The sequence below is a fragment of the Carassius gibelio genome, chromosome A2 (assembly GCF_023724105.1).
Source record: "Carassius gibelio isolate Cgi1373 ecotype wild population from Czech Republic chromosome A2, carGib1.2-hapl.c, whole genome shotgun sequence".
Lineage (NCBI taxonomy): Eukaryota > Metazoa > Chordata > Actinopteri > Cypriniformes > Cyprinidae > Carassius > Carassius gibelio.
Window position 1 is genome coordinate 25224593 of NC_068372.1, and position 27999 is coordinate 25252591.

General features: G+C 35.8%; 2 protein-coding genes, 1 long non-coding RNA gene and 1 pseudogene across 8 annotated transcripts in view; 1 reads left to right on the forward strand and 3 right to left on the reverse strand.

The window, feature by feature from the left end:
• Nucleotides 1-17: 17 nt before the first annotated feature.
• Nucleotides 18-6798, reverse strand: LOC127934641 (tripartite motif-containing protein 16-like; annotated as a pseudogene).
• A 3487-nt stretch (nt 6799-10285) lies between these two features.
• Nucleotides 10286-21242, reverse strand: LOC127934620 (cAMP-responsive element modulator). Of its 5 annotated transcripts, none has more exons than XM_052532120.1 (8): nt 21081-21242; nt 19741-19810; nt 18182-18298; nt 17370-17455; nt 16817-16965; nt 16405-16593; nt 12511-12667; nt 10286-12426 (listed from the first exon to the last, which is right to left on the reverse strand). In XM_052532120.1, the coding sequence occupies exons 2-8, from the start codon at nt 19798-19800 to the stop codon at nt 12282-12284; spliced, it is 903 nt and encodes a 300-aa protein (XP_052388080.1). In that variant the 5' UTR covers nt 19801-19810; nt 21081-21242; the 3' UTR covers nt 10286-12281. The 5 variants fall into 5 exon arrangements, with proteins under 5 accessions (XP_052388080.1, XP_052388081.1, XP_052388082.1 ...); XM_052532121.1 differs by having other exon boundaries at nt 19741-19848; nt 21081-21211; XM_052532122.1 differs by lacking the exon at nt 18182-18298 and having other exon boundaries at nt 21081-21241.
• Nucleotides 21243-23577: 2335 nt separating this feature from the next.
• Nucleotides 23578-27999, forward strand: part of LOC127934521 (partitioning defective 3 homolog) — a 93943-nt gene continuing 89521 nt past the window's right edge. For both annotated transcript variants that reach the window (XM_052531966.1, XM_052531974.1), the window contains exon 1: nt 23578-23958. In XM_052531966.1, coding sequence (XP_052387926.1) covers nt 23839-23958 — 120 coding nt within the window. In that variant the 5' untranslated portion in view covers nt 23578-23838. The remainder of the gene's footprint in view (nt 23959-27999) is intronic.
• On the reverse strand, nt 26826-27463 carry LOC127934654 (uncharacterized). The gene is made up of 2 exons (XR_008147871.1): nt 27340-27463; nt 26826-26892 (listed from the first exon to the last, which is right to left on the reverse strand). It is a non-coding gene; the product is annotated as an uncharacterized LOC127934654 (long non-coding RNA).

Here is a 27999-nt window from a genome sequence, read left to right on the forward strand (position 1 = left end):
AGACAAGAATGAGAGACTTGAGATAGTTGCCCTAGTAGGGATGTTTATTGGGTGAACTGTACCCAGTGTTACTGAGATTTTGTAGTAAAATAGAATACATCAGCAGAAACACATAATCACAATGTGAAAATAAACAAAATACAGGGAGGTTTTATGACTCCTAATTAAATCTAATCAAGCAAAATATATTTTGACTTACTAATACTGATCAAAAAAGTAGCTAGACCAATAAGATATATATATCTGTTGCAAAACTTACAGAAATTGTCTCTAGATCAAATATACATACATTTTACTAAAACACATATAGTATAAGAACATTCATGTGTGAAACCTAAAAACCTGCAGGGTGATACAGCTGGGTATTATTCACTTCAACTTAGTCCAATTGATTTTTATAAAACCTGTTTTATAACAATGTACAAAGTGGGTTGTTGAATGTGAAATTGAATCAGCCTCTGAAGACTAGAACACAGTGTGTATTCTATTCTCTATCTGTATTGTCCAAGCCAATTTTAGTATTCATTTTTATTTTTATACTCACCAGTCATTGTTAGATCATATAAGATATTTTTCAGTAAGCTTTTTTTTAATGAGATGATCAGTGTTGATTTGTTTATTAGAAAGTAAAAGACTTCAGTATCCAAGTTGCTGAATTATCATCAAGCTTAAACTGTTAATAAGCAATTTATATGAAATGAGGTTGTATCTTATTTATAGCTTACATAGTTTAACATTTGCTACACTTTTACATAATGAACTGAACTCAAACCCAGCATAGAGAGGCTGAGTGAATGTGGTCTGGACTCTGTGGATGAGGGTCATTGTGTCAGAGATGCTGTAGAAGGACAGAGTTCCTGCACTGTGATCCACATACACTCCTATTCTAGAGGAGCTGGACACTTCAGGGAGTTTAGTCAATCCGTTATTGTGCCAGATCGACCAGCTGGAGTCAGAGCAGTACAAACTCCAGGACTGATCATTACAACCAAACTCACACTCCTTTACCCATCCCTTCCTGCTGATGTTCTTATATGACACTGATATACCCACCCAACCACTCCACTCAACCTCCCAGTAACAGCGTCCACACACACTCTCTCTACACAACACCTGAGGAAAACCGTCAAATCTGTCTGGATGATCAGGATACAGCTGTTCTTCACGAGTGTATTCAATCACTCTGTTCTCCTCTGACAGACAGAGATTCTTTTTTTTTATTTAACCTTTTTTTAACCAGATGATCTCATTGAGATTTAAAACCTCTTTTTCAAGAGAGACCTGGCCAACAACAAGAGACATTTAAACAATATCCTCAGATACATAAACAAACAACATCATCATCCGACTACTTAAAAGTACAATTTAACCATAGGTTTAAAACAATTTGATTATTTTAAAAACAGTGACAACAATTGATGGCATCTATTTCCAAGACTTTCATGCGTTGCTTAAATTCACCAATAGAAATCAGAGTTCGCAATTGCAATTCAGACTGTAATGTGTTCCAAGTGGACGGGGCTCCATAACTAAAAGCCTTCTTACCAAGCTCTGTACGAACTGTAGGTACAGATAACAAGTACATATTACCAGAACGTAAATTATAAGAACCAACATTACGTGACATATAGGAGCAAAGATAAGATGGAAGCATATCCAGCATAGACTTATAAATAAAAATAAACCAATGTATATGCCTCCTCACTGACAATGAGGGCCAGTTTGTCATTTTGTACAAAGTACAATGATGTACTGATGCCTTACATCCAGTCACAAATCTTAATGCATTATGGTAGACAGTATCCAACAAAGACAAACATTTATCAGGTGCATTTCTATAAAGCAAATCACCATAATCAAGTGCAGGGAGGAAAGTGGCAGCAACTAATCTTCTTCTAGTTTTCCAAGAAAAACAGGCTTTGTTTCTAAAATAAAATCCTATTTTTAATTTGAGCTTTTGTACCAGTTTATCAATGTGCAACTAAAAAGAAAGCTGATCATCAATTAATATACCCAGATATCTATACAATTTAACTTGTTCGATCTGCTCACCATGTATAGTAAAAATACTTTGTAAACTGTCCAAAGACTTCTTAGATTTTGAGTAAAGCATAATCTTAGTTTTTCTCAACATTCAAGCATTAAACTAAAACTTCACTCAAATATCCAATATTGTCTCTAAAGAAATGCTCGTGCTGTCATACATGCTGCCATCTTGGATTGGATCGTGTACATTCGGTTTCGGCAAAACGGTGTTTAAATCCAGAGTGATTTGATGAGAATCTAAATGGAGATATAGCATGTAATTCACATGAAATTCAGCCAATTTCAATCATAAAAATAACACTTAAGTTTGGCTTAGCTTTTTATGGACTGTAAAACTGTTTAAGATTAGATAAAATTGAGTTTATGAACTGTCAGTCTCTCTTTAGCTGTAGAGTAGAGATTATATTATATTATATTTTATTATACACACACACACACACACACACACAGGTGCATCTCAGTAAATCAGAATCTCGTGGAAAAGTTCATTTATTTCAGCAATTCAATTCAAATTGTGAAACAATAAATTAATAATAAATTCATTAAAAATAAATTCAGTGCACACAGACTGAAGTAGTTTAAGTCTTTGGTTCTTTTAATTGTGATGGTTTTGGCTGACATTTAACAAAAACCCACTAATTCACAATCTCAACAAATTAGAATACTTTATAAGACCAGTTAAAAAAAATTTTTTTTAGTGAATTGTTGTCATTCTGGAAAGTATGTTCATTTATGGTACATGCACTCAATACTTGGTAGGGGCTCCTTTTGCTTTAATTACTGCCTCAATTCGGCGTGGCATAGAGGTGATCAGTTTGTGACACTGCTGAGGTGGTCTGGAAGCCCAGGTATCTTTGACATTGGCCTTCAGCTCATTTGTATGTTTCTCATTTTCCTCTTGACAATAGCCGATAGATTCTCTCTGGGGTTCAGGTCTGTTGAGTTTGCTGGCCAGTCAAGCACACCAACACCATGGTCATTTAACCAAATTTTGGTGCTTTTGGCAGTGTGGGCAGGTGCCAAATCCTGCTGGAAAATGAAATCAGCATCTTCAAAAAGCTGGTCAGCAGAAGGAAGCATGAAGTGCTCCATAATTTCCTGGTAAACGAGTGCAGTGATTTTGGTTTTCAAAAAACACAATGGCTCAAGCCCAGCAGATGACATTGCACCCCAAATCATCACAGACTGTGGAAACTTAACACTGGACTTACTCTGGGCTGTGAGCTTCTCCACCCTTCATCCAGACTCTAGGACCTTGGTTTCCAAATGAAATACACAACTTGCTCTCGTCTGAAAAGAGGACTTTGGACCACTGTGCAACAGTCCAGTTCTTCTTCTCCTTAGCTCAGGTAAGACACCTCTGATGTTGTGTGTGGTTCAGGAGTGGCTTAACAAGAGGAATACAACAACTGTAGCCAAATTCCTTGACACGTCTGTGTGTGGTGGCTCTTGATGCCTTGACCCCAGCCTCAGTCCATTCCTTGAGTAGTTCACTCAAATTCTTGAATTGATTTTGCTTGACAATCCTCATAATTCTGCGGTTCTTTGGGTTGGTTGTGCATCTTTTTTTTCCACACTTTTTCCTTCCAGTCAACTCTCAGTTTACATGCTTGGATACAGCACTCTGTGAACAGCCATCTTCTTTGGCAATGAATGTTTGTGGCTTACCCTCCTTGTGAAGGGTATCAATGATTGTCTTGTGGACAACTGTCAGATCAGCAATCTTCCCCATAATTGTGTAGCCTAGTGAACCAAACCAAGAGACCATTTTGAAGGCTCAGGAAACCTTTGCAGGTGTTGATTAGCTGATTGGCATGTCACAATATTCTAATTTGTTGAGATTTTGCTGAGATGGGGTTTTTGTTAAATGTGAGCCAAAATTAGGGCTGCACAATTAATTGCATGCGATTGCCATGCGTGTCTCATCAGTAAATCTGATTCTGTGATTAGAACTAAATATCCATCACCTGCTTTCAAATGGAGTGGCACTTACTACACAGAGCCGTAGTTCGCTGACAAACTACACAATACTGCATCATAATCGCAGATGAATCGTATGCGGTTATGAACACGATATTGCATAGCTCGTCAGCGAACTATGACTCTGTATATTAAGTGTAGCACCATTTGAAAGCAGGTGATGGACATTTACTGCTAATCACAGAACCGGCTTTACTGACGAGACACGCATGACAATCACATTTATTTAATACACAAGTTCACAATTTGAGTTGAACTACTGAAATAAAGGAACTTTTCTATGACATTCTAATTTACTGAGATGCACCTGTATATACACACACACACACACACACACATATTTTAGCTGCCTTTGCATGGTTCATATGGATGCTGCACATTGGTTGTGTTTGAGAAGAAAAACTGATTCAGTAATAAAGGTTAACAGATTTGAATAAAGTTTCATGTGAAATGAAAAACTTTATTCATTAACTGATGTTTGTTCATATTTTTTTTATTTTTAAGGAGTATTTTTTTATTTTGCAGTTTTATTATAGAGTGGGTTAAAAGCTGTTCATAAAGACTTACATTGAAGGAACTCCTCCCTGGTTTTGGGCTCAGAGGTGGGAATGACCACGATGTATGTTACTATGGAAACAGATGTGTATTATAAATCACATACCGTATAAAGAGAGAATATCAAATCCATATCACATTCAGATATTGATATGCTTTTTACATAACAAATTATTACATTATTAAATGATACTGTATGTATGAACTATTTTTCTCATAAAAGGATGAGTTAGTGTTTTACCTCTACCAGATATCTTTTTTATCTCCTCTCTGCAGAAATTCTCCAGTTTCTCTTTTAGATGAAACACATATTTACTAATATCATCAAAAGAGAGACGAGAACTGACAGTGATGCTGGGTAAGTTTGTAGATCCAGGTGGAACAGAGAGAGACTGGTAACTCTATACAAAGACACAAAAAAACTGCTAAACACACACAAACATTTAATAGAAACAAAAATCTCTGAACAACATCCTCTTCCCTTTCTGAAGACCACTGTCCTGTCTGTCAGATATCTGTTACCTGGAAGAAATGGATGTGATTGTCTGTGTGTGAAAGCTGCTCCAGCTCAGCATCTCTCCTCCTCAGATCTTCAATCTCCTGCTTCATTTGCTCCAGTTGGCCTTCAGCTCGACTCACTTCAGCCTTTTCCTGATCTCTGATCAGCTGTGTCACCTCAGAGCGGCTTCTCTCAATGGAGCGGATCAGCTCAGTAAAGATCCTCTCACTGTCCTCCACTGCTGTCTGTGCAGAGCGCTGTCAGGACACACAGAGAGAGAAGAATCAGAATCAGTCCATTCACTCAGCTCTTCCTGCTACCTCACACAGTCTGTTCCCCACAGTGGACTTCAGTGGGACTGAAAGAGCTCCAGCACTGGCTCCTCACTGACTGACTGCAGGAGAGTCCTAACTGAGTCTGAAACAGCTCTTCAGCAGCCAGCAGCTGTTCTTCTGCTCAAAACTCACCTTGTGAGACTCTACAGCCTCTTTCAGCTCCTCAATATCCTTCTGTCTTTTCTGGATTTTCTCCTGATATTTTCTCTGCATTTCACCCAATTGTCTCTGCAGGAAAAACAAATAACCATAAATCTGACAGATGTTACTGCATGCAACAAACAATTAAAGCCTTGTGATATCGTAGTGAGGACTATTTTAAAAATTATATTTTAACTACATAAAGGGATATGCAATTATGAAGTCATTAAGTAGCATACATTCTGAGTTCGTACCTGTTTCTCAGTCCTCTCTGCTGCAGCTGATACAGTTTCATGGTTTTTGTGTTTATCCAACATACAGAGATAACATATACACTGTTGATCAGTACGACAGAAAATCTCCAGCAGTTTATCATGTAGAGGACAGATCATCTCCTGCAGTTGTCCAGTGGCATCAGTCATTTTGTGTCGCTTTCCAGAGTGAAATTCTTCATGACGTTCAAAATGAGTTTGGCAGTAAGATTCCAGACACACCAGACAAGACTTGATGGCTTTGTTTTTGTCCCCAGTACAGACGTCACACTCCACATCTCCAGATCCAGAGTAGCACGGACCAGGACGAGCAGCTTGGAGTTTTTTCAGCACTTCAGCCAGTATGGTGTTTTTACCTAAAACAGGTCTTGGAGTGAAGGTCTGTCTGCACTGAGGGCAGCTGTAGAATCCCTTCTGATCATCCGGATCCCAGCAGTCTGTAATACAGCTCATACAGTAACTGTGTCCACAGGGTATAGTCACTGGGTCCTTTAGTAGACCCAGACAGATTGAACAGCTTAACTCATCCCGAGTCAAAGAAACACTGGATTCTGCCATTTTACAGCGTAGAGAAACACGTACAACCGCCTAAAGTCTCAGACTCTGAGCATGCGAAATTCGTTCGGACGTGCTGCAAAATGGAGCATCCGATCGGGACCAGGATATGACATCACGCGCCAAGGTTTTCACAGTACACCAACAAAATATCCTCACTAGTCTTTATTCTTTTCCATTCATGTGATTACAATCAGTCACAAGCAGAGTTAGTCAAGTACACACAGTCAAGAGGAGAGAGAGAAAAAGGTTGACAATAACTGGGCATGTTCAAGTTCAAAACGGTGCGCAACGTTTTGTTCCGTTTTCCGGGTTGAACTTCATGTTTCCTGGAAACGGCGTGCACCGGTGTGCAACGGGGTTTGAGATGCGTTTTCTCTTGTTTGGTGGGTGTGTCAGAACTGCAGTCCAATCAGCAGCAACATGTATATAAAGCACGCGGTATTAAAGTGAACTCATTATCTCAACATGTAAATGCAGTATATCACAGATATATGACAGAGGAGACTGACTCTTGTCTGGATGTTACAGGGACAGATGTGTTTATCTGCTGCAGAGACACTGATGAAGGAATGATGCCATCAAAGGATTTGTGTAAGTACACTACAGAAATAAATGAAACATTTTAAATCTTAAGTTGTATTTTTTTTTATGTAATTTTAAACAACGATTACACCTCTTTTCTTATTCTTATTCTTGATTTATGTGCATTTGCTGCAGATCTTTTGTGGTGGAGCAGGACCTGCAAGGAAAGGTGAAAAAAAGGGAAAACCTGAAACAAAAGAATGATGTAATGACTTTTTGTATTGTGTATATTTTTGTAGGACATGAAAATGTCTGTAGACTGGTGTGTGCACTGAGGATGGAGAATACCACAGCATCATCCTGGAAATGATCGAGAGTCACAGATGAGACGCTCCCTCACTCCACCTGCCCTTTACTGTCTCATCAGGACCAGATGCTGCTGTGGTGTTTTCATCCTCAGTTCGAATACCCCTGTGTTCCCCTGCTCTAGCTTCAAGGTTGTGTGGTTCAGAGAGCCGTCATCATGGTCTTCCTCATCCTGTTGCTCAACGACATCCCCGTTGAGAAGAGTGAGATTGTTCAGATCGCAAGAGGATGTTGGGTTCACCATCTGTAAATACATGATTGTTAGAACATTAAGTTTGTATGAAGCTTTGTTTCATGTGTTGTTGACTTGTACATGTATGCATTTATTGTGATGCTAACTTTTATACATTGTTTTAATAATTTAGACATGTTTTTGTTCTCCGTAAATAAAATATAAATATTTTATTTCATGTATTGCTTGACTGAAAATTGATGTATTCACATCGACTGCATTTGTTTAACTTGTATATAGTCATGTATAGCTGTGTCACAAAAGAAAATACATTTTGCTTCTTTTACTAAAATGTAATTTAAAAAAACTTATATAATTATTGGTTGGCATTTATTGTTATTTTTGCATGTAAGTGATGGGGTGGGCAAAATATGCAATTCATTATGGGGTAATGTTAATTTTCAGGTAGTAATACTACATTTTTAGAGTATCAAATCAACAGTCTTCTCCAAAGGTGAGATCTTCTAGCAGCTGATCGACGTACCCTTTGTGCAGATATTGCAGAGTCGCTGTGAGGAGTTAGTGCACCTAATCCTCTTTTTTATTATTATTGCCAAATTATTACATAAAAGATCATGGTAAGACGTTTGTATCTAACAATAAACAATTATAATGCCATAAAACAGTAAATAAAATAAAAATCATGTTTTCATCATAGTATGAGATACTATACAAGAAAAACATTTTTCACGTAAAATAATTGAAAAAAGTATTCAAGAGATAACAATTTTGTGTTTTCTAATAATAAAAAAATGCTTTAAGGATAATACTTGATCACATTAGTGATTAGTTATAAAAAATTAAAATCAACAGTACTGGCTATACTACAATCACAAAATAAAAAGGTAGCCGTTTCTGCAACAAGACTACAACATGGGCAATGTTCTTCATTATCAAGATACTTACAAATACATTAATTAAACCTGTCACTTATATCTTTTACGTTTTTGTGCTTGTTTTAACTTTGTAGGTCACATGATCAGCATAGCGGATGATGATATACAAATTGCATTCATACTTCATACATATGCATTTAGGCTGTAGAGTATACTCTTTAGATCAATCAAAACGTTTATTTATTGTACTTATTGACAAAAATGCCTAATTAAAGGGTATGCGGTTTCGAACGCATCCCGACAAAATCTCGCGTGGTTCTGTGTGATTTGAACAACTTCAAGTTACGCCTCCTACTTCAAGTTACGCCCACTTCCAGTTATGCCCCCGTCTTGCAGTCTGCAGACAGACCCTTCTCGTTCAACGCGGTTCAACGCCTCACCGTTTCTGTTTAAAAAACGTAGTGCAACGTTTTGTCGGGGCTGAACTCAGCCCTGGTTAAAGATAAATAAACATTTAAAAAGCATTTTTAAACCATAAAAAAGACAGGAACAGACCAAATAAAGAAAAGAGGATTAAAAAAAAACACAAAAACAAGTATTAATCACGGACATGAAAGATCTCATATCTCCTCAAAAAAAGAAATATATATATATATATATATATATATATATTTTATTAATTACTCTTAGTGATTTGATCAGATGTTCTACTTCAACATAAGAAATCTATAAAAGTAGGTATTTTCTTAAGTAATCTTTGTTTGTTGAAATAGAATTTTGCCACAATGATATGAAATTTAACAGTTGATTCAAAAGATTTGATTTGGTTTTTCAAAAAAGCAAATAACATCCTTTTAATGTGATCCATGTTTTTAAATTTCTGTACCGAGAGGTTTCGTTGTGACGTTTTGATTGATCTTACGAATTCACGTGACGCGAAAGTTTATGAAATAGGGTTTGAAAAATTGGATTTGACATTGTAAATGATAAAAGATCACAACTGCGATTTTAAATGTATCAATATTTTACAATGATGCTACTGATATTTGGATTACGCACTTTTAATTAAATAATAAGTAGCCTACTAGTAACATAAAAATATTTTTTAAGCACTTGCTGTTGAACGTCCACTAGATGGCAGTGTGGTCACTGATCTATAATATGAGTGTGGAACAGAAACCGTTTGCGAGCTGTGGTGTTCCACCAGAGGGCGCTCTCACACATTGTGGAATTTTCCATGTCTGTCTGTTTGTGCCAAACGCGTGATACAGCACATAGCACACTAGGCACACTCCTCTAGGATCATTTAAACACAGAAAATATATTCTTTCTGATTACAAAAATAAAAACAGCTCGAATGTATTGTATTGTATTATAATACGCAGTATTCAACACATGTCGCTTTCCTGGTTTTATGTGATTTAAACTGGTCTCACAGTTGGTGTTCATGTTGTTTAGCTGGTTAGCAAGATGATCTTCCAGCTTAACATTTTGAAAAGTGGTAAAAAGCCCATCTAAAACAGCCAACAGACCAGCCTAACTAGGCCTGGAGATCATTTGAAGCATTTAATGCTGATACTTGAGAAAAAGCGCAAAATTCAGAGATGAAACAAATTCTTAAAGGTCAGTGGCATGATTTGTTACATGTAACTTTCTTTTTTTAAGTGGAAAAACTTAGCAATTTGGGGACATTTCATAGACTTACATTAGTTACAGCTCTAAATACCACAGCCAAACCTTAACCCACACCTAAAAGAAATTTTCTTCATTTATAATAACCTCATTTTGAATATTTTTTCTTTATTTATTATATATTTTTTTAACAAATGAGCATGTCCCCGAAGGTGAGGTTTTGTCAGCTTTAGCACATTTCTCCACAATTTTTTAGGTACAAGCATACACAATTAATAGTGCTTCTCAAAATACAGTCCTGACCAAGTATATAGGCTACATTTACAAAAATATTTTATTAAAAATAGATGTCAGCACTCTGTACAGTGTCAAAGAAGGGCAGGGATGTTATATTAACATCAATCTAGAAATTAATTGAAAACATAAGCTCTTTAAATATTAAACCAAATCCATTTTCTGACTACACAGAATAGTACTTAATTGAAACATAAACTTGTTTGGTTGTAAGTGAAGATAGAGTCATGATGACTAGCACTGTCTGAGAAACAGAAGACACAAATGCACACCGGCATCTCAGCAGCTGAAATATGAGGAATTCTGTTCAGTTAATGCCACTAATTTAGCATAATTGCACTCTAATTACTCACAAAAGCTTCCTTTCTTTCATAATTATCTTCTACGATTATAAACTAAGACAAATTAATTGCTGAGATTTAAAATAATATACAATATTAGATAAAAAGCAACATTTGTGACATTCACCTAAGTAACGTGTTCACAGTTCATCATGTTACACCGTTTTCCTTTGTTCATGCAAAAGTCATGTATCTTATATGAATTAGAGCACAAATACACAAAACATTGATGCTCAAGAGTAATGTATCTGCCTCTAGCTTCCAAAAATGGATTTGCAAAAATAACAAACGTTCAAACAGGTTTCCAGAGCACTCCCCCATCTTTCATTGGTTAAACTAACAGATAGCTCCGCCTCAAAATCACTCCATTGGTTGAGTAAGTGTTGCTATATTGGTATTCTCTAACAAACAGAGCAATCAAACTTCAAATGGCTTATTTATAGTTTGTTTCTGCATGTTGAGATGGTATAGTAAAACATATTTTAACAAAATATTAATGTTGAAAACTTCATTTTACAGCCAATTGAGGCAATTAACAGAGGTGTGCTTATTCTACAGATTGAATAAAAGAGTACTACATGAATAAATCTGTAATAATAATAAAGGGAGTTAAGAGTAGTCTTAAAGGGACAGTTCACCCAAAAATTAACATTCTCATCATTTACTCATCCTCATGTAATTCCAAATCTCGACTTTCTTCTGCAGAAAACAAAAGAAGATATTTTGAAGAACTGGTTTTGTCTACACAATGTAAGACAGTACTGCCCTCCACTGTGTTATACTATATGGTCAAAAAAAAAAAAAAAAAAAACGATAAAGTTTTTAAAATCTTTTGTGTACCACAGAAGAAAGAAATACATATAGCATACAAAGTGTACATTTTTGAGTGAACTATCCCTTACATCAACATTATGAAATCGTCAACATTATGTCACGTTACTTGGTGAAGTTTTAGGTCACTGTTACATTGTTACATCTACATAAAAACAAAATCAATGGAAAATGTTGTGTTTTAACAATTTGGCTTTTCACACTGCACAGTAAACAGCATTAACTAAAACTGTGACTCGATACTAAAAATATAGTGATTTCTGGGGTACTACATTTAAGTATTTTCTTTATTAACCACAAATTATAAAATGCATATTGAAATGTACATACTTGATTGAAATATAATATACATGAGAAAAAGGACCCAATTTACTGTATGTCCAAAACACAACGTGTAGCTATATAAATGGGTTAACTTGCCTGGATTTAGTCAGATTAACTGAAACAGAAAGTGTATTTTCCACACATTTCCTGCTAAATTATGTGCATACCAAAAATGCTGAACATGCCGCTTATGTGTGCAGTGTGTAGCCAGTTAACATGGCTGCTTATTCCATTTACTTTGCTTGTTCTGATTTCAACCTAAAAAAAGGAAAACACATTTTTCCACATAATCAATGAAGAGTTCCATTTTTTTTTAACACAGAGAAATGTTTGAAATAGTTTGTGTGTGTGTGTGTGTGTGTGTGAGGAGCATCCTCAAAGCAACATTAGCAACTTCTTATAAAAACATTTGGCCAAACAAATAAACAAAAACGCTCAAATCCAGGTGATGCAACAGAAGAAGAGAAGAGAAAGGTAGTGTGTAAATCACACAGTCCTTGCACAGTGTTTGTGAGGGTTATTCTGATTTGTGGCAGTAGATGTCTTTGAGAGCTTTAAGCTCCTCTATAAGAGTCTTATTCTGGTTTTCCAGCACAGCAACACGATTCTCCAAGCACTTCACGTATTCTTTCTTCTTTTTGCGACACTCGCGCGCCGCCTCCCTATGAAACACAAATAAAAGGTCAAACATGAACATGCACATTAGCATACACACAGGAATCACTGAGACTCAGATGTGTGGGTACCTGTTCTTCATGAGGCGGACTTCTCTCTTTCGTGTGGCCTCCTCTGCGTGCTGCTGTGGGATATGCATCGTCCCCGGTGAGGCTGCCATAACAACGCCTGGTGGTAACCCTGACGATGGGGAGCGGATCTGATATGCTGGCATGTCTCCTGTGGCAGCTACATGCACAAATGAATACCCAAATGAATTATTTAACAGATAAATGGATAACATTTTAATTAATCATAGTTAATGATCACGTCTACATAGTAATTAATCCATCAGAAATGAAAATGAACAGTACTTTATTTATAAATTAACCCTCCATAAAATGTAATAATTGCTGTAAAAAATTTACACAATTTTGGTGGTCAAAGGTGTAACAAACAATATTTTTTGTCTTAACGTCTCTGTCTTAAGATCAGAGGTGATATATATATACTTGTGCTAAGACATTGAAAAAATTTAATTTTATTCATTAAATGTATTATTACTATTATTTCTGAAAAGTCCACAGGGTTAAGTTTTTAAAATAGGATAAAAAATTATCATTATTTTTGCAATTCTGAAAAAAAAAGTATATCAAATGTTTATCAATTATATAAAAAATTATATATATTTTTTACTTTTTTCCCCCCAGAATTGCAAAAATAAATATATAATCATATGGGAACAGTGTCTATTTAAGTTATTATTCTGAGTAAATAGCATATATTATTCTATTTAATTGTATTTATTTATTGCAGTTCTGTTTAGTGCTAAACTAGTGAAGAAAGACACTTACTGAAAATTATCCATTGACCAGGAATATTTCATCTGACCAATAAAAAGGCACATAACACTGAATCTAACCAATCAGCTGTGATTTCTATTGTTACCAGTCTTAAAAAGCAGGTCCATTTGGATTAATTAGTTTATGCAATAAATTCTAAACAATATCAACAAGCAGTTACATAAAAGACTTCACATCCACCCATCGACACAACATTAAAAACACCTTAAGCAACACTGAAAGAACACAATTAATAAGGCTACAACAAAAAAGTTGCTGGTACTGTACAAGTTCCCAGCAGTAAATGTCCTTCAGCAAACTGGATATGATGTGTGTGTGCGCGTTTGTTATCAGACAATGTGACAAAATGCTGACGTCACCACATGCGTCGTTGCCCCAACCCCCACCCGACTCCCTCGCTCTCTCCGCCTCTCCCTCTCTCTCCGTCTCAGCTTCGGACGGCTTCCAGGAAACAGACTGACGTCAAACAGAAAGCCAACCCAACCCCCCCCCCCCCCCACACTCCCGCTTCTCATTCTCTCGCTGCTTCTTTCTCTCTCTCTCTCTCTCTCTCTCTCTCAATGATTCATGAGTGTGAATAAACAGGCAGATTTGGCAGCCTGATTTCGTAAAACACAAAATGTCAATGAGTGTGTTTATGACTGAGAATAAAGTTTCAGCCACATAAAAGGAATCAACCAAAAGAAGCACAAAAACATGTCATTCTTCCACTGTCTGTAGACTGATTTTCTCAGAATGCTTATAAACTTTTGCACATGATAAAACTTTTTATCAGCACTGCAGGAACCAAACACTTCAACAAACACTTATTAACAGTAATATTCGCTGTATTTTAATTATTACAGCCTATTGTTATTTTGTTAACTACATTACTTTTGAAACTGCTGACATTTTCTGCAGGGACAACCAATACTCAAAAAAAAAAAAAATTCATAATCATAATTATTGTCATTAATATATTACATATTTTATAATCTTTATAATAATATAATTACTACTTTAAAAATTATACTTATTATTATACGTGCATTATTAATATATGAACTCATATTAATTGAGAGATTGCAGGATCATTTAAAAATGGCTAATAAAAGAAAAAAGTGTAAAGTAACTAAAACTGCAACTAAACCAAATGTTCCATATTCATAAAAAACAACAACACAAAGAAATTCTCCTTTTTTTCATCTTTAGCTGCTACTAGCTTATTTATCAAATAAAAACCTACAAAACTTCAGGAATGCATAAAACATAAATAAATACATTAGCATTGCACTTGCTTTTCTCTTAAAAACACACACACACACACACATAGACTCACCTGACTCCGTCTCTTCCCCAGTCACTGCCATCTCTATGCTGAAATAATCCAGTGGTAATTGTTTTTGAGCACTATCTTCTATGTTTCCTCTTTATTTCCTCTTAAAGCCTTCTCTTCCTTCCAGCTGGCTGAGTGAGTTTCTCTCTCATTCACTCTTTTTGACTGTCTTAGTTTAAGTTGTGACACTGTTAAGTGTTTTGCCTGTGATCCTGCCTCCCTCTTTCTCTCTCTCTCTCTCTCCCTCCCTCTCCCTCTCTCTATCAGATTACTATTAAGAGCATTGACATCACTATGACATCACGGCAGTCTCACAGGGAAATAACACAATGTCTCTGGAGAATGCCCTCCCCACATGTGTGTGTGTGTGTGTGTGTATGTGTGTGTGTGTGTGTAAGAAGACACTTGCTTTGTAATTAAACATCCATGCTTAAATTCGTGACCTGAGGGAAATTAAAACCGACATCTAACAAACTGTGGAACTGCATGAAATTTTAATATTTAGGTTCATAGTAGAAAAAGAGAAGAGAATAGAATAGAAGAGAAGAAGGAGGGAGAAGTTGTTGAGCTTGGTGTATTTTTAGATCATGATGACGCAAAAGCATTTCGGCACAAACAAAAGGATACTGTGCCCATTTCACCTCATAACACTAACACAGGCATAACAATTGAAATGGCACACACACACACACACACACAGAAATATCAGCTATTCTATAACACTGTTAACATACATAACTCCAAATATATATTTAATTCATATCGGTTTTATTAGGACTGAAATAATTTGAAACACACTGTCTTTTTTAGTATACTGTTTTGTTTGCAGTAAAATACTACACATTATATTATTGCATATTATTTATTCATAAATGCATATGTACATAAAAAAACATACATTTATATTAGTATAAATTCCTAAATATTAAAACAATTACAAATATTATACTTTATAATATTACATATTATATGAATTAAATATTACTAAATAATTAAGTACTATATTTATATTTGTATTAGGGCTCGACCGATTATCGGCGGCAATATTAAGCATTTTATGGTTATCTGTATTGTCCTTATTACAACTGATTTGCCAATAAAACTATCTAAAAGCATTTAAAGAAAGTTTTTGTCAAAGCATTTGCTATTCTTAATTTTGACATTAATTTTCATTTTTACACCGGTTTATCGGTCTGCTTGATCTGTAATAATTGTGGACATCCGCTCTTAAAAACACACATCGGTTGTACCTAATTTATATAAAAACTACCTCACTAAATGTAACATTTGTACGTTAGATTTATGCTTATATAACAAGCAAAAAACTGTTTGCCCACAGCGTAAGAGCAAACAGATAATTAAAAATATTTGAAATATCACAAGGATGTTTAGATATTTTACTGAAAAACAGGACCAAAATATTGATTAAGAAAATGATTTTTGCAATATTCAGCACAAAGACTGTACCAGGGTATCAGGGTACAATTATTATTATAGATATCAAAGGTATTATTCAAAGCTCATATTAAAAGTTGGATTTCCCAGAAATAGTAAGTCTTTATCCTTATCTTTGCAAATCAAGGAGATTTTCAGTCGTAGTTTATCAATGTCACATCACAAATTTTTTTTTACTGCATTTACTGCAAAGTATGCAACTTCAGCACATAATAAAACAAGTCTAACAAGTTTCCCACAATGCAACTTACAGTTCAGTGTCCTTCATCAGCAAAAAAAAATAGAATTAACCTCTTCCTGCTTGACTTCAGAAACAAACAAACAAAAAGTTAATAAAAGTTCAAGTGTCTTACCCTGAACGAGCACCTGTCCAGAGGTCAGCAGTAGCTGTTGGCCGGGGTCTCCAGGCTGGGAGCCGTACTGCAGGATAGTGGCCCCAGACTGCGGTGTGGTGGGGCTGGGAAGAGTCAGAGCCTGAACCCCCTGCAGGGCCTCTCCTCCAGGGCCAGCCAGCTGTATCGCTCCACCCTGAGTGATTGCAACTGTACAGACACAAAAGAGTTAGTCTTGAATAGTCCCAAACACCTGCTATAACACATGATAAGGGTTTAGTTCATTTGGAAAACATTTGTGCAGCATCAAATATATATTGGTATTTCGTAAGAATGGGCTGATAAACAACAAAACCCCTCTTTTTTTAAGGGTAATTCACATTTCATGCTGCACAAACACATAATAGTTTATGAGAGATGAACTCAGGCGTACTGTATTGCCCGGAGCTGGTCTGGTAGATTGAAGATGATGACATCACTGTAGCAACACTGGAAGTGGCCAGGGTTTCTTCTTCCACTTTCTCCTCTTCCTCTATCTTTGGCACGGCACGTACATCTGATGACAACTCATTCAAAATTTTCCTGAAAATGCATATGTATCTATCAGAATATGTCGCTAAATTTCAGGAAATTCTGTCAAAAAAATATTGTGTGCTTATGGTGTATGGATTTCTGGGAATTACTGGATTCGGAGTATTTTGTTGTTAAATGCAGGGATGATAAGAATGATGTCAGGTCATGAGGTCATGCTATGGTTAACTTAAACTATTAAAACGAATCATTTTCAGTAAATAAAAGAACGCTAAAATGAAATAAAATACTATGTGATATAATATTAGAAAGGTTGTCTTGGCAACTACAGTAGATGAAGAACCTGAAGATACATAAAATACAAGGTAATTCAAAATATAAAAAATACTATATATATAATACTATAATACTAGTCCACAAATATTGCAAAAATGTCGCTCAAGAACTGATCTCACCTGTAAGATGGTCGTCTGGACAGAATCTCCCTTCTCTTCTGAGGATCTGATGGGTTTGAACCCGTTCCACCAGTATCAACAACTACCTAAAAACATCCAAACACACATATGCACGTCTTCATTCCAAATGAGCCTTTAAAAGATTTTAAAAGCACTAGTGAAGGGGGAAATTATCAGCAAATAACAGCTATATAGACTGCTTTTTTGCCAAGGCTTTAATGTACAGGACATTTTTTTTTTATATATATTTTGGGATATACAGTACTGATGACAGAAAAAAAGTCATATGAGTTTGAAGTGACACAAGAGTTCATAAATATTTATTTAAAAACAATGCATGCATAAGAAAATGGATTTCTCTTGAGATAACCACTGTGCCAGTGACCATGAGTCTTTGCCTCCTGAGCAGATTTGTTTTGTCTGACGTGACCTTTGTGTGTGCGTGTGACCAACAAGATCCGATGCATTGACTCTCCCGTTACTCAAATCTCATTATTGCTCCATACAGCTACTCTCACTCTTCTTGTAACTATGTCAATCTGCTTTTCCTTCATCCCATTGATCTCAGGATGAGTTAAAACGGCCTGCGATTGGCTACAGCTCTAACTACTGCAATGTGATTGGTCAGTCTCTCCAAGTGAAGGAACAGGTAAATGAATAACAGGATTGTGCTTCAATCGCTCACATATCAGCACACGTTTTGGTTTAATAAGAGTGGACTTTAGAAACGGTAACTTTTACTAAGATTTGTATTTGGAATAGTCCTTTACAAATCCCTTACATCTATACACAAAAAACCTGTATGTGTGTACCTGCACAGTTTTTATCTGAGGTGATTGGATAACAGAGGGCTGTGTGCTCTGAATGACTTCCTGCACCTGTAGTGTCTGTCCATCAGGTAATGACCCCACAGACACACCCTCATTCACCTGAGAGAGAGACAGAGACAGAGACAGTAAAAAATGTCTGACACTATTTAGCCCAGTATTTTTATTGTTAACTAAAACTGTCCAAATTTCATTTTCAAAATGAATTGAAATAAAGCTGAAATAACATAAAACTTAATACATATTTGATAAAAAGCTTAAATTTAAACAAACTGAAACTAAAATTAAAACTGATAAATGAAATAAATTGTCATTTCTTGAACAAATAAATGTTAACTGATAAAATAATCAAATATAATAATATAAAATAAAATATTAAAAATCATTTTATTTCAGCTCATTGCCAAGGAAAAAAATTCACGTTTACCTTGAGGTACTAAAGTAATTTTCAATATTAATAAAACTAATAAACAACATAAATACATTATATAAAAATAAAAAAGACAAAATAAAAAATAAAAATTACTGGAGGTTTAACAAAAAATTTAATTAATATAAAAAAAATGACTTAAACTAATTAAAACTTAAATAGCATTTTAATGATACTAAAATACACTGTTGGAAACTAACCTAAAATAAATAGAAGTAGAAGTACTAAAATAACTAAAACGGCAATAAAAATAAAGATTAAAATATTAAATAAAATATTTTTAAAAATGTAAAAAATTAAATAGCTAAAGCACATTAAAAAATTCTTACTAGAATTTAAATGAACAATATAATTTATTAAATATAAATTATTATTAAACAAAAATAAAAACTAACTCAAATGATTACGGTAATTAATAATTTAATAGTCAATAAATAATACTAAAATAACACTTCCATTTAAAACAATAAAGTCACATTTTGATTCAATAGGACAGTGTTTTAGAAGAGAAGTGAAGTGGGAGATAGGGAGCCGGGGCAGTATCGGGAGAGATCCATGTGCCGGGACTCGAACTAAGGAGGCCCGAAGTGCAACAACGTTATATGTTGGTGTACAGCCCACAAGGCTATTGAACTCTTTTTTAATATTTAATCTGTGAATATTTCAGTCTTAAACCACACATCAAGTACCATGGTATAACCATGTTTTTAGACAAAGTCTCATAATAATAGTATGTTTTTTTTATGGGTAATACCATTATTATTATGATGTTATGGATATTTACATCCACTACCATTTTAAGTAACCTGAAGTTCCACATAAATCCTGTGTTATCTGAATACAATAATCAAACCATCTCATAGCAGAAACTGAAACCCAGCATCACTGTACCATTGTACCACCTCAGCACTTTGTTCTAAGGATTGGAATGTGTAATAGTATCTGTAAATAAGATTTTGACACATTTTATCAAGAATTTGTGTTTCAGTGTGGCATGATCTGTAACAGGCTGTTTATATACAGTGTGGTATTGTATATATGGTTATATATGGTAACAGGTGTTATATCTGTGTAAGGCTTGGAGCTGTGCGAGTGGATCAGAGTCTGACTGTACCTCACTTGTTACTTTCTCAGTTGCATTGGTTTCCTGTTGCGCTATGGTTGCAGTTTCCATGGAGATCGGCCTGGCAACAGAGCAGACAGGAAATGCACAGTCAGCGCTCTGCAGAGTCACATGTCACAAGATTTTAAACAGCCAAATGCATTTCACATAACAATCCATTATTTTCAATCCAATCTAATGGTTCAAAATGTGAAGTTCTGCGTTTGTGAGTACTCGTGTTGAAATGTTCATGCATTTGTGAAACTTGTGAAGCAGTTTCTTCTTTTGCACAGTGGAGGTTTTCATCTTCTGACAGTGTAAATGGGCGAGTTTACCCTCATGTTATAAGGCTTTCCCTAACCTTATGAAAAATGCATGACAACGCTCTAATACTATTTATTAATTGGATTTAAATAAGTGAGAGAAACTTATCAAAATAAATAAATTAATTAATTTCTATACTATACTTCACTATTTTTAGCAGGCATCATCTTACAGAGTGTGAAAAAGTAATGAATTAAAAAAAAAGAAATAATGTAGAATACAATACTGGTTTGGTTTATTATTATCAAAAATTGTGCGCGCGCAAAAACAGCGAGCTGTAACGGCCGCGAGCACTTCCTCATTCTTTCTGAACGGTTCTTGGCCACAGTGAGTGCACAAACTTATAAGGAAATATGAGGAAACATATTTTACTCCATTGCTTTAGCATTCTGAGATTATTCCTTCCAGTGTTAATTTAAGGGTGTTTTACGTCAGTGCTCGCTTAACTTCTGTTCCCTCGCTGGACTGATAGAACAAACGCGCGCAAACTTTAAACAGCTTGCGCTTATGCAACAGCAAACTGTGGCAAGAGGATATGACATACATAACTGCAACATTCATGGGTTGATAAATAAACACCGGAGAGTAAAGCAACTTGCACAGTTTTTAGGCTCTTTGGGCAAGCTGTCTAACCTTACTGTATTTATTTGCATAGTCCTGGACCAAGCTGCGTCATTCCACACAGCCTCAATGCATTTTTAATATCTCCTAAGTTACACTGCATTTAACTTGACCTTGTCGCTTTGTTACTTATATTATATTTCAGAGTAACTCTGATTATTATTTTTAAACACTCAGAATATGAAATCTGCGCGCTTTTCGTTATTCGATGGTTTATTTTCTTGTCAACAGTAGCCTAGTTTAATGCAGGTCACAGCAGGAACCGCGTCCCAGACAGCTTCTTCGCCTCGCTGCACATATTACACTGAGAAACTAATTTAACAGAAGCTACATGTTCGTTTTTGTGCGCTCATCTCTAGATCCTCTCTGGCGGGTGGCGGCAGATCGACATGCCAGCAATAACTTACCCGAGTTTTACGTAGAGTCTCGTCACTCGTTACGGGTGGAGAGGAAGCCCGACTCACTGCACACGTAGAGCCCACGTCAGCTCTGATGATGCGCCTGGGAAATGTGGACTATGCAGCCGGAGGCCTCGACAACACACACACACACGCACACACACACACATAGTGGGCGGTGCCTAGGTGCTGAGGGGCCGCTGTCACTCACCAAATGCCATGAACAGTCAATTTAATCAACAAATTGGTTTTCAAAATGCATTAATGTGTTTGAGGCTTCAACTTCAGTTTAATAGTTAATCGAATTTTAATAATAAAAAGTGTTCCAGACTGTTCAACACTTACAAAAAAGATTTATAGAAATGCTATACTTTAAAATAAATAAAGAATAAAAAGCCAACAAAATAAAAAATGCATCATGATTCATTTATTAAAAAATAAGCTTAAATAGATTTGAGTCAACTAGAAATACAGAAGTTTGATGAAATAGCGCCATCCTGCGATAGAAGTCTTTATCATACAGATGTAATAAAATGTGTAGTTTGATAGAGACTGATCGACAGACATACAGACAGATGTTAGACAGACAGACGATAGATAGATAGATAGATAGATAGATAGATAGATAGATAGATAGATAGATAGATAGATAGATAGATAGATAAACAGACAGACAGACAGACAGACAGACAGACAGACAGACCGACAGGTAGGTAGGTAGGTAGGTAGGTAGATAGATAGATAGATAGATAGACAGACAGACAGACAGGCAGGCAGGCAGGCAGGCAGGCGGGCAGATAGATAGATAGATAGACAGACAGACAGACAGACAGACAGGTAGGTAGGTAGGTAGGTAGATAGATAGATAGATAGATAGATAGATAGATAGATAGATAGATAGATAGATAGATAGATAGATAGATAGATAGATAGATAGATAGATAGATAGATAGAATGTTATGTGATCATTTAGCTATTTTAATTTCAGGCAGAGTTTTAGTTGTTTGTTGTTACTGACTGGCACTTTGAGGTCACAATGTCACATATGTTGTGCAAAGATCTCTTAAGTCAGTCTTGATTGCATTTGTTGGAAACTATTTTTTTTACACTGGAAAGCATACTAGCAACTCCTTACAAGTGAGAAACAGTCAGGAGGACACCACTGACTTTGTGAAAAGCAGATGCTCATCTATAAATGATGAGTCAGTGTAGACTCTGGGATTCATCCCACTCTTTGAGCTGATACTTCAGTTCAAAAATGCTCATGAGAAGATTAAAAGATTACACTACCTGCAGTTTAAAAAAAAACAAAAAAACTTCATGGCTCTAACACGCAGACAACGTCTCAGAGAGCTGACCCTGCACTGACAACTCACTAACTGTGGCATGAAAGTTGATAGAAGAGATCTCTCCTTTTTTCAGTAATGGATCTCCAACATCTGGTCATTAGATCAAAGCATGTGCACCTAATCCTACAGCTGTTCCACTAAAGCTTCACTCAACTGGGTAGAACTAATCTGCATCATTCCCTCAGTGTACGTGTGCAGTTTCACTGCCCAATGTTTCTATTTTAGTACACAAGCAGAAAGCTAAATATGACTCTACATTTAGCCTTACATGTACTGTACATACAATTGGCCATGAAAGCTAATGCCCACATGCTAAATTGACATAAGAAGTAAATATAAGAGAACATGAAATAAAATTAAGGAATATTTTGTTAACTGAATGCTTCAAACATAAAAATGTGAATAAATAAATTATTTTAGAAATGGGGTTTTAAAACTGAGTTGAGAGTTAATTATACGCACCCACAAGTGAACTATCCAATGCCACTCAACTGATGGATAAAGTAAAGCATTTGACAAAATGAAAAAAAAGCAATAGGTAGAAAAAATAAAGAAAAGCAACTGGCAATTTTTTTTTAATTCACTTTAAAAAGTGCATTTAAAATTATTATTTTTATTGTTGTATTTCACTATATTTTAAAACATGATATAAAGAGCTTTAACCATTGTTTTAACTACATTTCAAATAATGAAATTTCAGTTTTAAATAGGTTTCCATTTTTAAATTTTACATTTTAAATATGTATATTCATTTTTACATTTATTAATTTCCATTTTCCATGTTACTATTATTTATATTATTTATTGTCGAGTCTTTCATCGTCAAGTCTAAGTCACAATATTTAGAGAACATATTTTCCCCATGCAGACGCAAGGCTTTATTTTGAGTCCAAGTCAGGTCTCAGTCAGTTTTGTGACTTGTTGCATATCATAAATGTGATGACCCTTGACCCCTAAATTAACCCAACTAACCTAACCCTTTATTTGATATCCCGTTGATATTCACATATTATACTATATCTGTGAAGAAATGTAAAAAACATGAAAAACGAACCTTTCAGTTAATGTAAAATAAGTTTGACTTTAAGATCACATGTATAGCTAAACTTGTACAAAAGCGCACGCGTTGCGTCAGTGGCGTTTACCTCCGCCAGAGGGCACAAGAAGCCCGTTTTCTTTGCTCCTGAACCGACTGATCCCAGCGCGGTTCCCGTACGAAGATCCCAAACACTAAACAGGTGGTCATTCACCACCACACAGCGCCCGCCGCGATGAAACGGAACGGTTACCGATCGTAACTTACACAGAGGCGCCGAGGTGCTGAACCAAAGATTATTAATGCTCTGGACACCAGAGCACGGGAGCCTTTGATCCCGAGTTTCCCTTGGATTCGGGAAGGTCTAAGGAGAGTTGGAGCTATGAAAGTGACGGTGTGTTTTGGAAGAACTCGGGTCGTGGTTCCGTGCGGAGATGGCAACATTAAAGTGCACTCGCTCGTCCAGCAGGCCGCGATGCGGTACAGGAGAGCGATCGCCAAGGTGAGATGCTGTTTCTCTGTATCATCTGATTGTGATCTGGAAACATAGTTGCTCCGGTGATGGCTGCAAATATGGCGCTGTAGAGACGGCGTAAGTGTGCGGGGGAAGGGATTGGGACCGTCCGGACATTATAACTCCGGGAAAGAACGGCTTTACTCCCCAGAAAATAAAGCGTTGTGTGATTTATCCTCTTTTAATATGCACGACCATCTTCTTTGTTCATGTCTACAGCAGATCCGTGGAAGCCAGAATTGGGGCAGATGAAGTAATTTATGAGAGCGAAGTTACCTCCACGTTTGAAACGTTATTATTACCATACTTTGGGACCCGTTAGAAATGACAGCATTTGGTATAATGCAATCTCACGTGCATTGACTTTTTGTTTACATGGTTGGTTGCTGCAGCTGAAGCGTTTTTATGCTTTTTGTGATGAAAATGTGTCTTGCACTTTTGTGTGTAACTGTTACGTGAGTGCTGCGCTTTGTTTTAGTGAGCTACTGCTAGGCTAATAGTGATAATTGATATGTCCTCTACACGGTAGGCACATACAAACCGTGTTTTTCGAGTTACAGCCATAGACTGTACAACTCATCTACACTTAAAGAAAACGACGCGCAAAACCCAGAATCAACAAAGCTGTCCGTTCAGCGCGAGAGCTCAGTGTCCGCGCGTTTAGTTCAAGTTCGCGAGCCTTAAGTATCGGTGCGCTTCCCTAGCAGGAGGTTCGCTCTATACTTGTTTTGCTCATTTGAAGAAAAAAAAAAGTTTTTACACACATAAACAATTAAGGACTTCAATAAGTATAGTAACACTCTAGACATGTACGAAAATGCGGTTTTGATTTCTACAGTGGGTTGACCTTCCATTGCTGCTACCGTGCAAGTTTAGCGCAAGCTCCGCCCCACAGTCAGTTCTGAAGATTTTATTGATTAGTATTGTTGAGGGCATAACTAACTTTAAAACTGTAAAATGTCAATGTCTATCTATAACATTAACCATAACCTTAGTATAGCGCTGGAAGCATATCCTGATAACATTAATCGATTAGTTCACTTACAGAATAAAAATAATCCTAATATCTACTCTCTCCCCAATGTCATTCAAAATGTTCATGTAATTCTTTCGTCAGTTGCAAAGAAATTAACGTTCATGAGGAAAACATTCTGGGATTTTTCTCAAAAAAAATCCCAGAAATAAGACTTAAATGGTGGCCAACGGGCTTAAGGTCCAAATTGGAGTTTAAATGCAGCTTTTAAGGGCTCTGCAGCTGAGGAATTAGGGTGTTTTCTAGTGAAACGATTGGTCATTTTCTTTATGGCCACCATTCATTTCTTTGCGATTGAAGACAAAAAGACATCTTGGATGACATGGGGGTGAGGAATGATATTGTTGGAATCACTTTTTTAGATCTTTTTTTTTTTGACAGCCAATCAGATTTCACCCACCTTTAAAGAGCTTAAGCAAACAGAACATTATGGTATGTTGATGTGAACACTTATATAGTTATTTTTATGGTCAACATTCTTGTTGTGAGTGGACTTTACTGTTTGTTGCTGTCAGATCAGATCCATCCATGTTTCTGAATCTATGATCTGTCACGTGACAAATGAACGAAGGACTCAGGTGAACTAATCATTTGTGTTGCTCCTGAATTATGTTTGTGTGGCTTGTAATTTCTATAGTTTATAGTTTCTTAATTTGGAATATGATCAAATGATACATATTTGTATGTACAGGGAATTTGTCCATGAAAATATTATTACAATTTTAAGACCTGGCCTAAGTCAACACCAAATGACTTGAATTAAGTTACAGCGAGTCTTCCCATCACAAATCCATGAAGTCTGAACTTCTGTTCACAGGTTATATTATATTAAAAATAATAATACTTTTACAAAGCAAAAACAGGGTTGATAAACAGGTTGGTTCAGGTTCTGAACATAAACTTGTCCGAACTGTGGACCAGCATGAGTCACTAACTCACCAAAAATAATTGCAATTGCATCCAGTAATGTCCATAGATATATGTAGTATTAGATGAAAATAAAAAAAACAGAGACCGTAATAGCTTGAGCTACTGTTTTGACCACCGTTGCACCAACAGATCTCCCAGAATACCTTAGAGTCTGGTTTGCAACCGGGAGAAATCAGCATTCAGGATCAGCACTTAGACTAATAGCGTTCAGTACACAGCTTTTACAGTTAAATGTTCCGAGGCTTGGAGATTTTTGAGGGAAGTGGAGGACTGAGGAAGACAAAAGCAAGTTTGTTCACATTAATAAATAATTTTATCTTTTAGTAGCTTTATGAACAGAATAGTTTATATGTGTTCTCAATGCCAGCCATCTGTGAGTGTGTGTGTGTGTGTGTGTGTGTGTGTGTGGTGGATGATTTATTTAATGAAAGTTGTAACCACTGTTTGCTCTTAAACAAAACATCTGTTAGTGTATGTGTCTATGATGACAGTTGTTGTTCTAATGATGTAGAGTTTTATCATGATGGTATAGAGTTCCATTTAATCATATGGAGTAAGCAAATCTGATTTTACAATAAAGTTAAGGATGGCCTGCTGTGAGATTTGGCCAGGTTTAGGTCAGCTGGACTGAGCGTTACTTATCTTATGTTCATCTTAAGTTTGTTAATGTTGTACATGTGGTGTCATGCTTTGTAAATGTATTTTTATTTTATTTTGTTACAGATTCAGTTGAAATAGCAAACATTTGTGATCATATCAGAAGCATCAGTTAGAATGGTTTGGAAATGATAGATGTTTAGTGAATCCTCACTGTTTTGCAAGGTTCTCAGTGTGCAGAGCTCTCCCACTTGGCTCACTACAAGAAGAATTCAACTGGAGTTCACTCATTGACCACACTTTTGATCTCCTTTTTATTTTGAGAGTTCGAAGCAGTTCATTCAGTCAGTCAGGTGAAAAACCTGTAAACACAAATACGAAAAACCACCACTTTAAGAGCACAAGTAGATGCAATCAAATACAAAACAGAATTTAGCACACACAAAAATTAAATGCTTGATTTTAAATTACAATAATGAAGACCATGTAAGTATTCAGCAGATATTCAAATATTTGTACAGTAAACACACTGTTTTTTAAATTGATGATTTAATGATTGTAAACATTTGCCTTTTATTTTTATATATATATATATATATATATATATATATATATATATATATATATATATAATATAAATAATATAAATAATATAAATAAAAATCAGACCTTCATCCACAACCCAAAACTCATATAAAAGTGCTAAAATTAAACCCTACAGCAAATACCAAATTTCTAATAAATGAACTGTGACTACTAAACAAAACATTCATTACCAAAAATTTTAAGAGAAAAGTATGAAAGCTCACCGACTGCTACTCCACTGATTGTAAGCAGTTTAAATCTGCACAAGAGTTTTTTTTCAGTCCAAGGCGTTTGTAGTGTTCACTTTCCAGTGCTGCATTCTGCTGGTGCTCTACACTGAGTTTGTATGACTGCCAGGATAATCAACAGATCAACTTCACCTGGTGCATTCTGGCTGGGAGCACACAGCCGGCAGTTTGCTGCAACAATAGATCACTTTCCCCCGGTTTCACAGACATGGTTTAAGCCTAGTCCTAGACTAAAATATAAATCTGAGCTGTTTCAACTGAAGAAACTTGCACTGACTGATCTTAAAACATATCAGTGCCTTTGCTTTGTCTTAAGATGCACACCAGTAATGCTTCTATGTTTACAAAAATTACTTAAATGTCCTAAATTAACTATGGCCTAATACTGGTTTAGGCTAAGCCTTGAAAATGGAAAATATTTCTTATATTACTTAGATTACTTGTGAATTATTGTGATGTTGTTCCTCACTGAAGAGGAATCATTGGTAAACAAGTGATGTAATGTTGAGTACTGGCTGTGAATTTTGGAGCTCTATTATAATAACTAGCTAATTTCATGCTGTATTCGAGTGCTTCCATTATGATAAAAAGCCAGTATGATGTTTATTGTTATGGTGTGGAATATAGTTTAGAGAG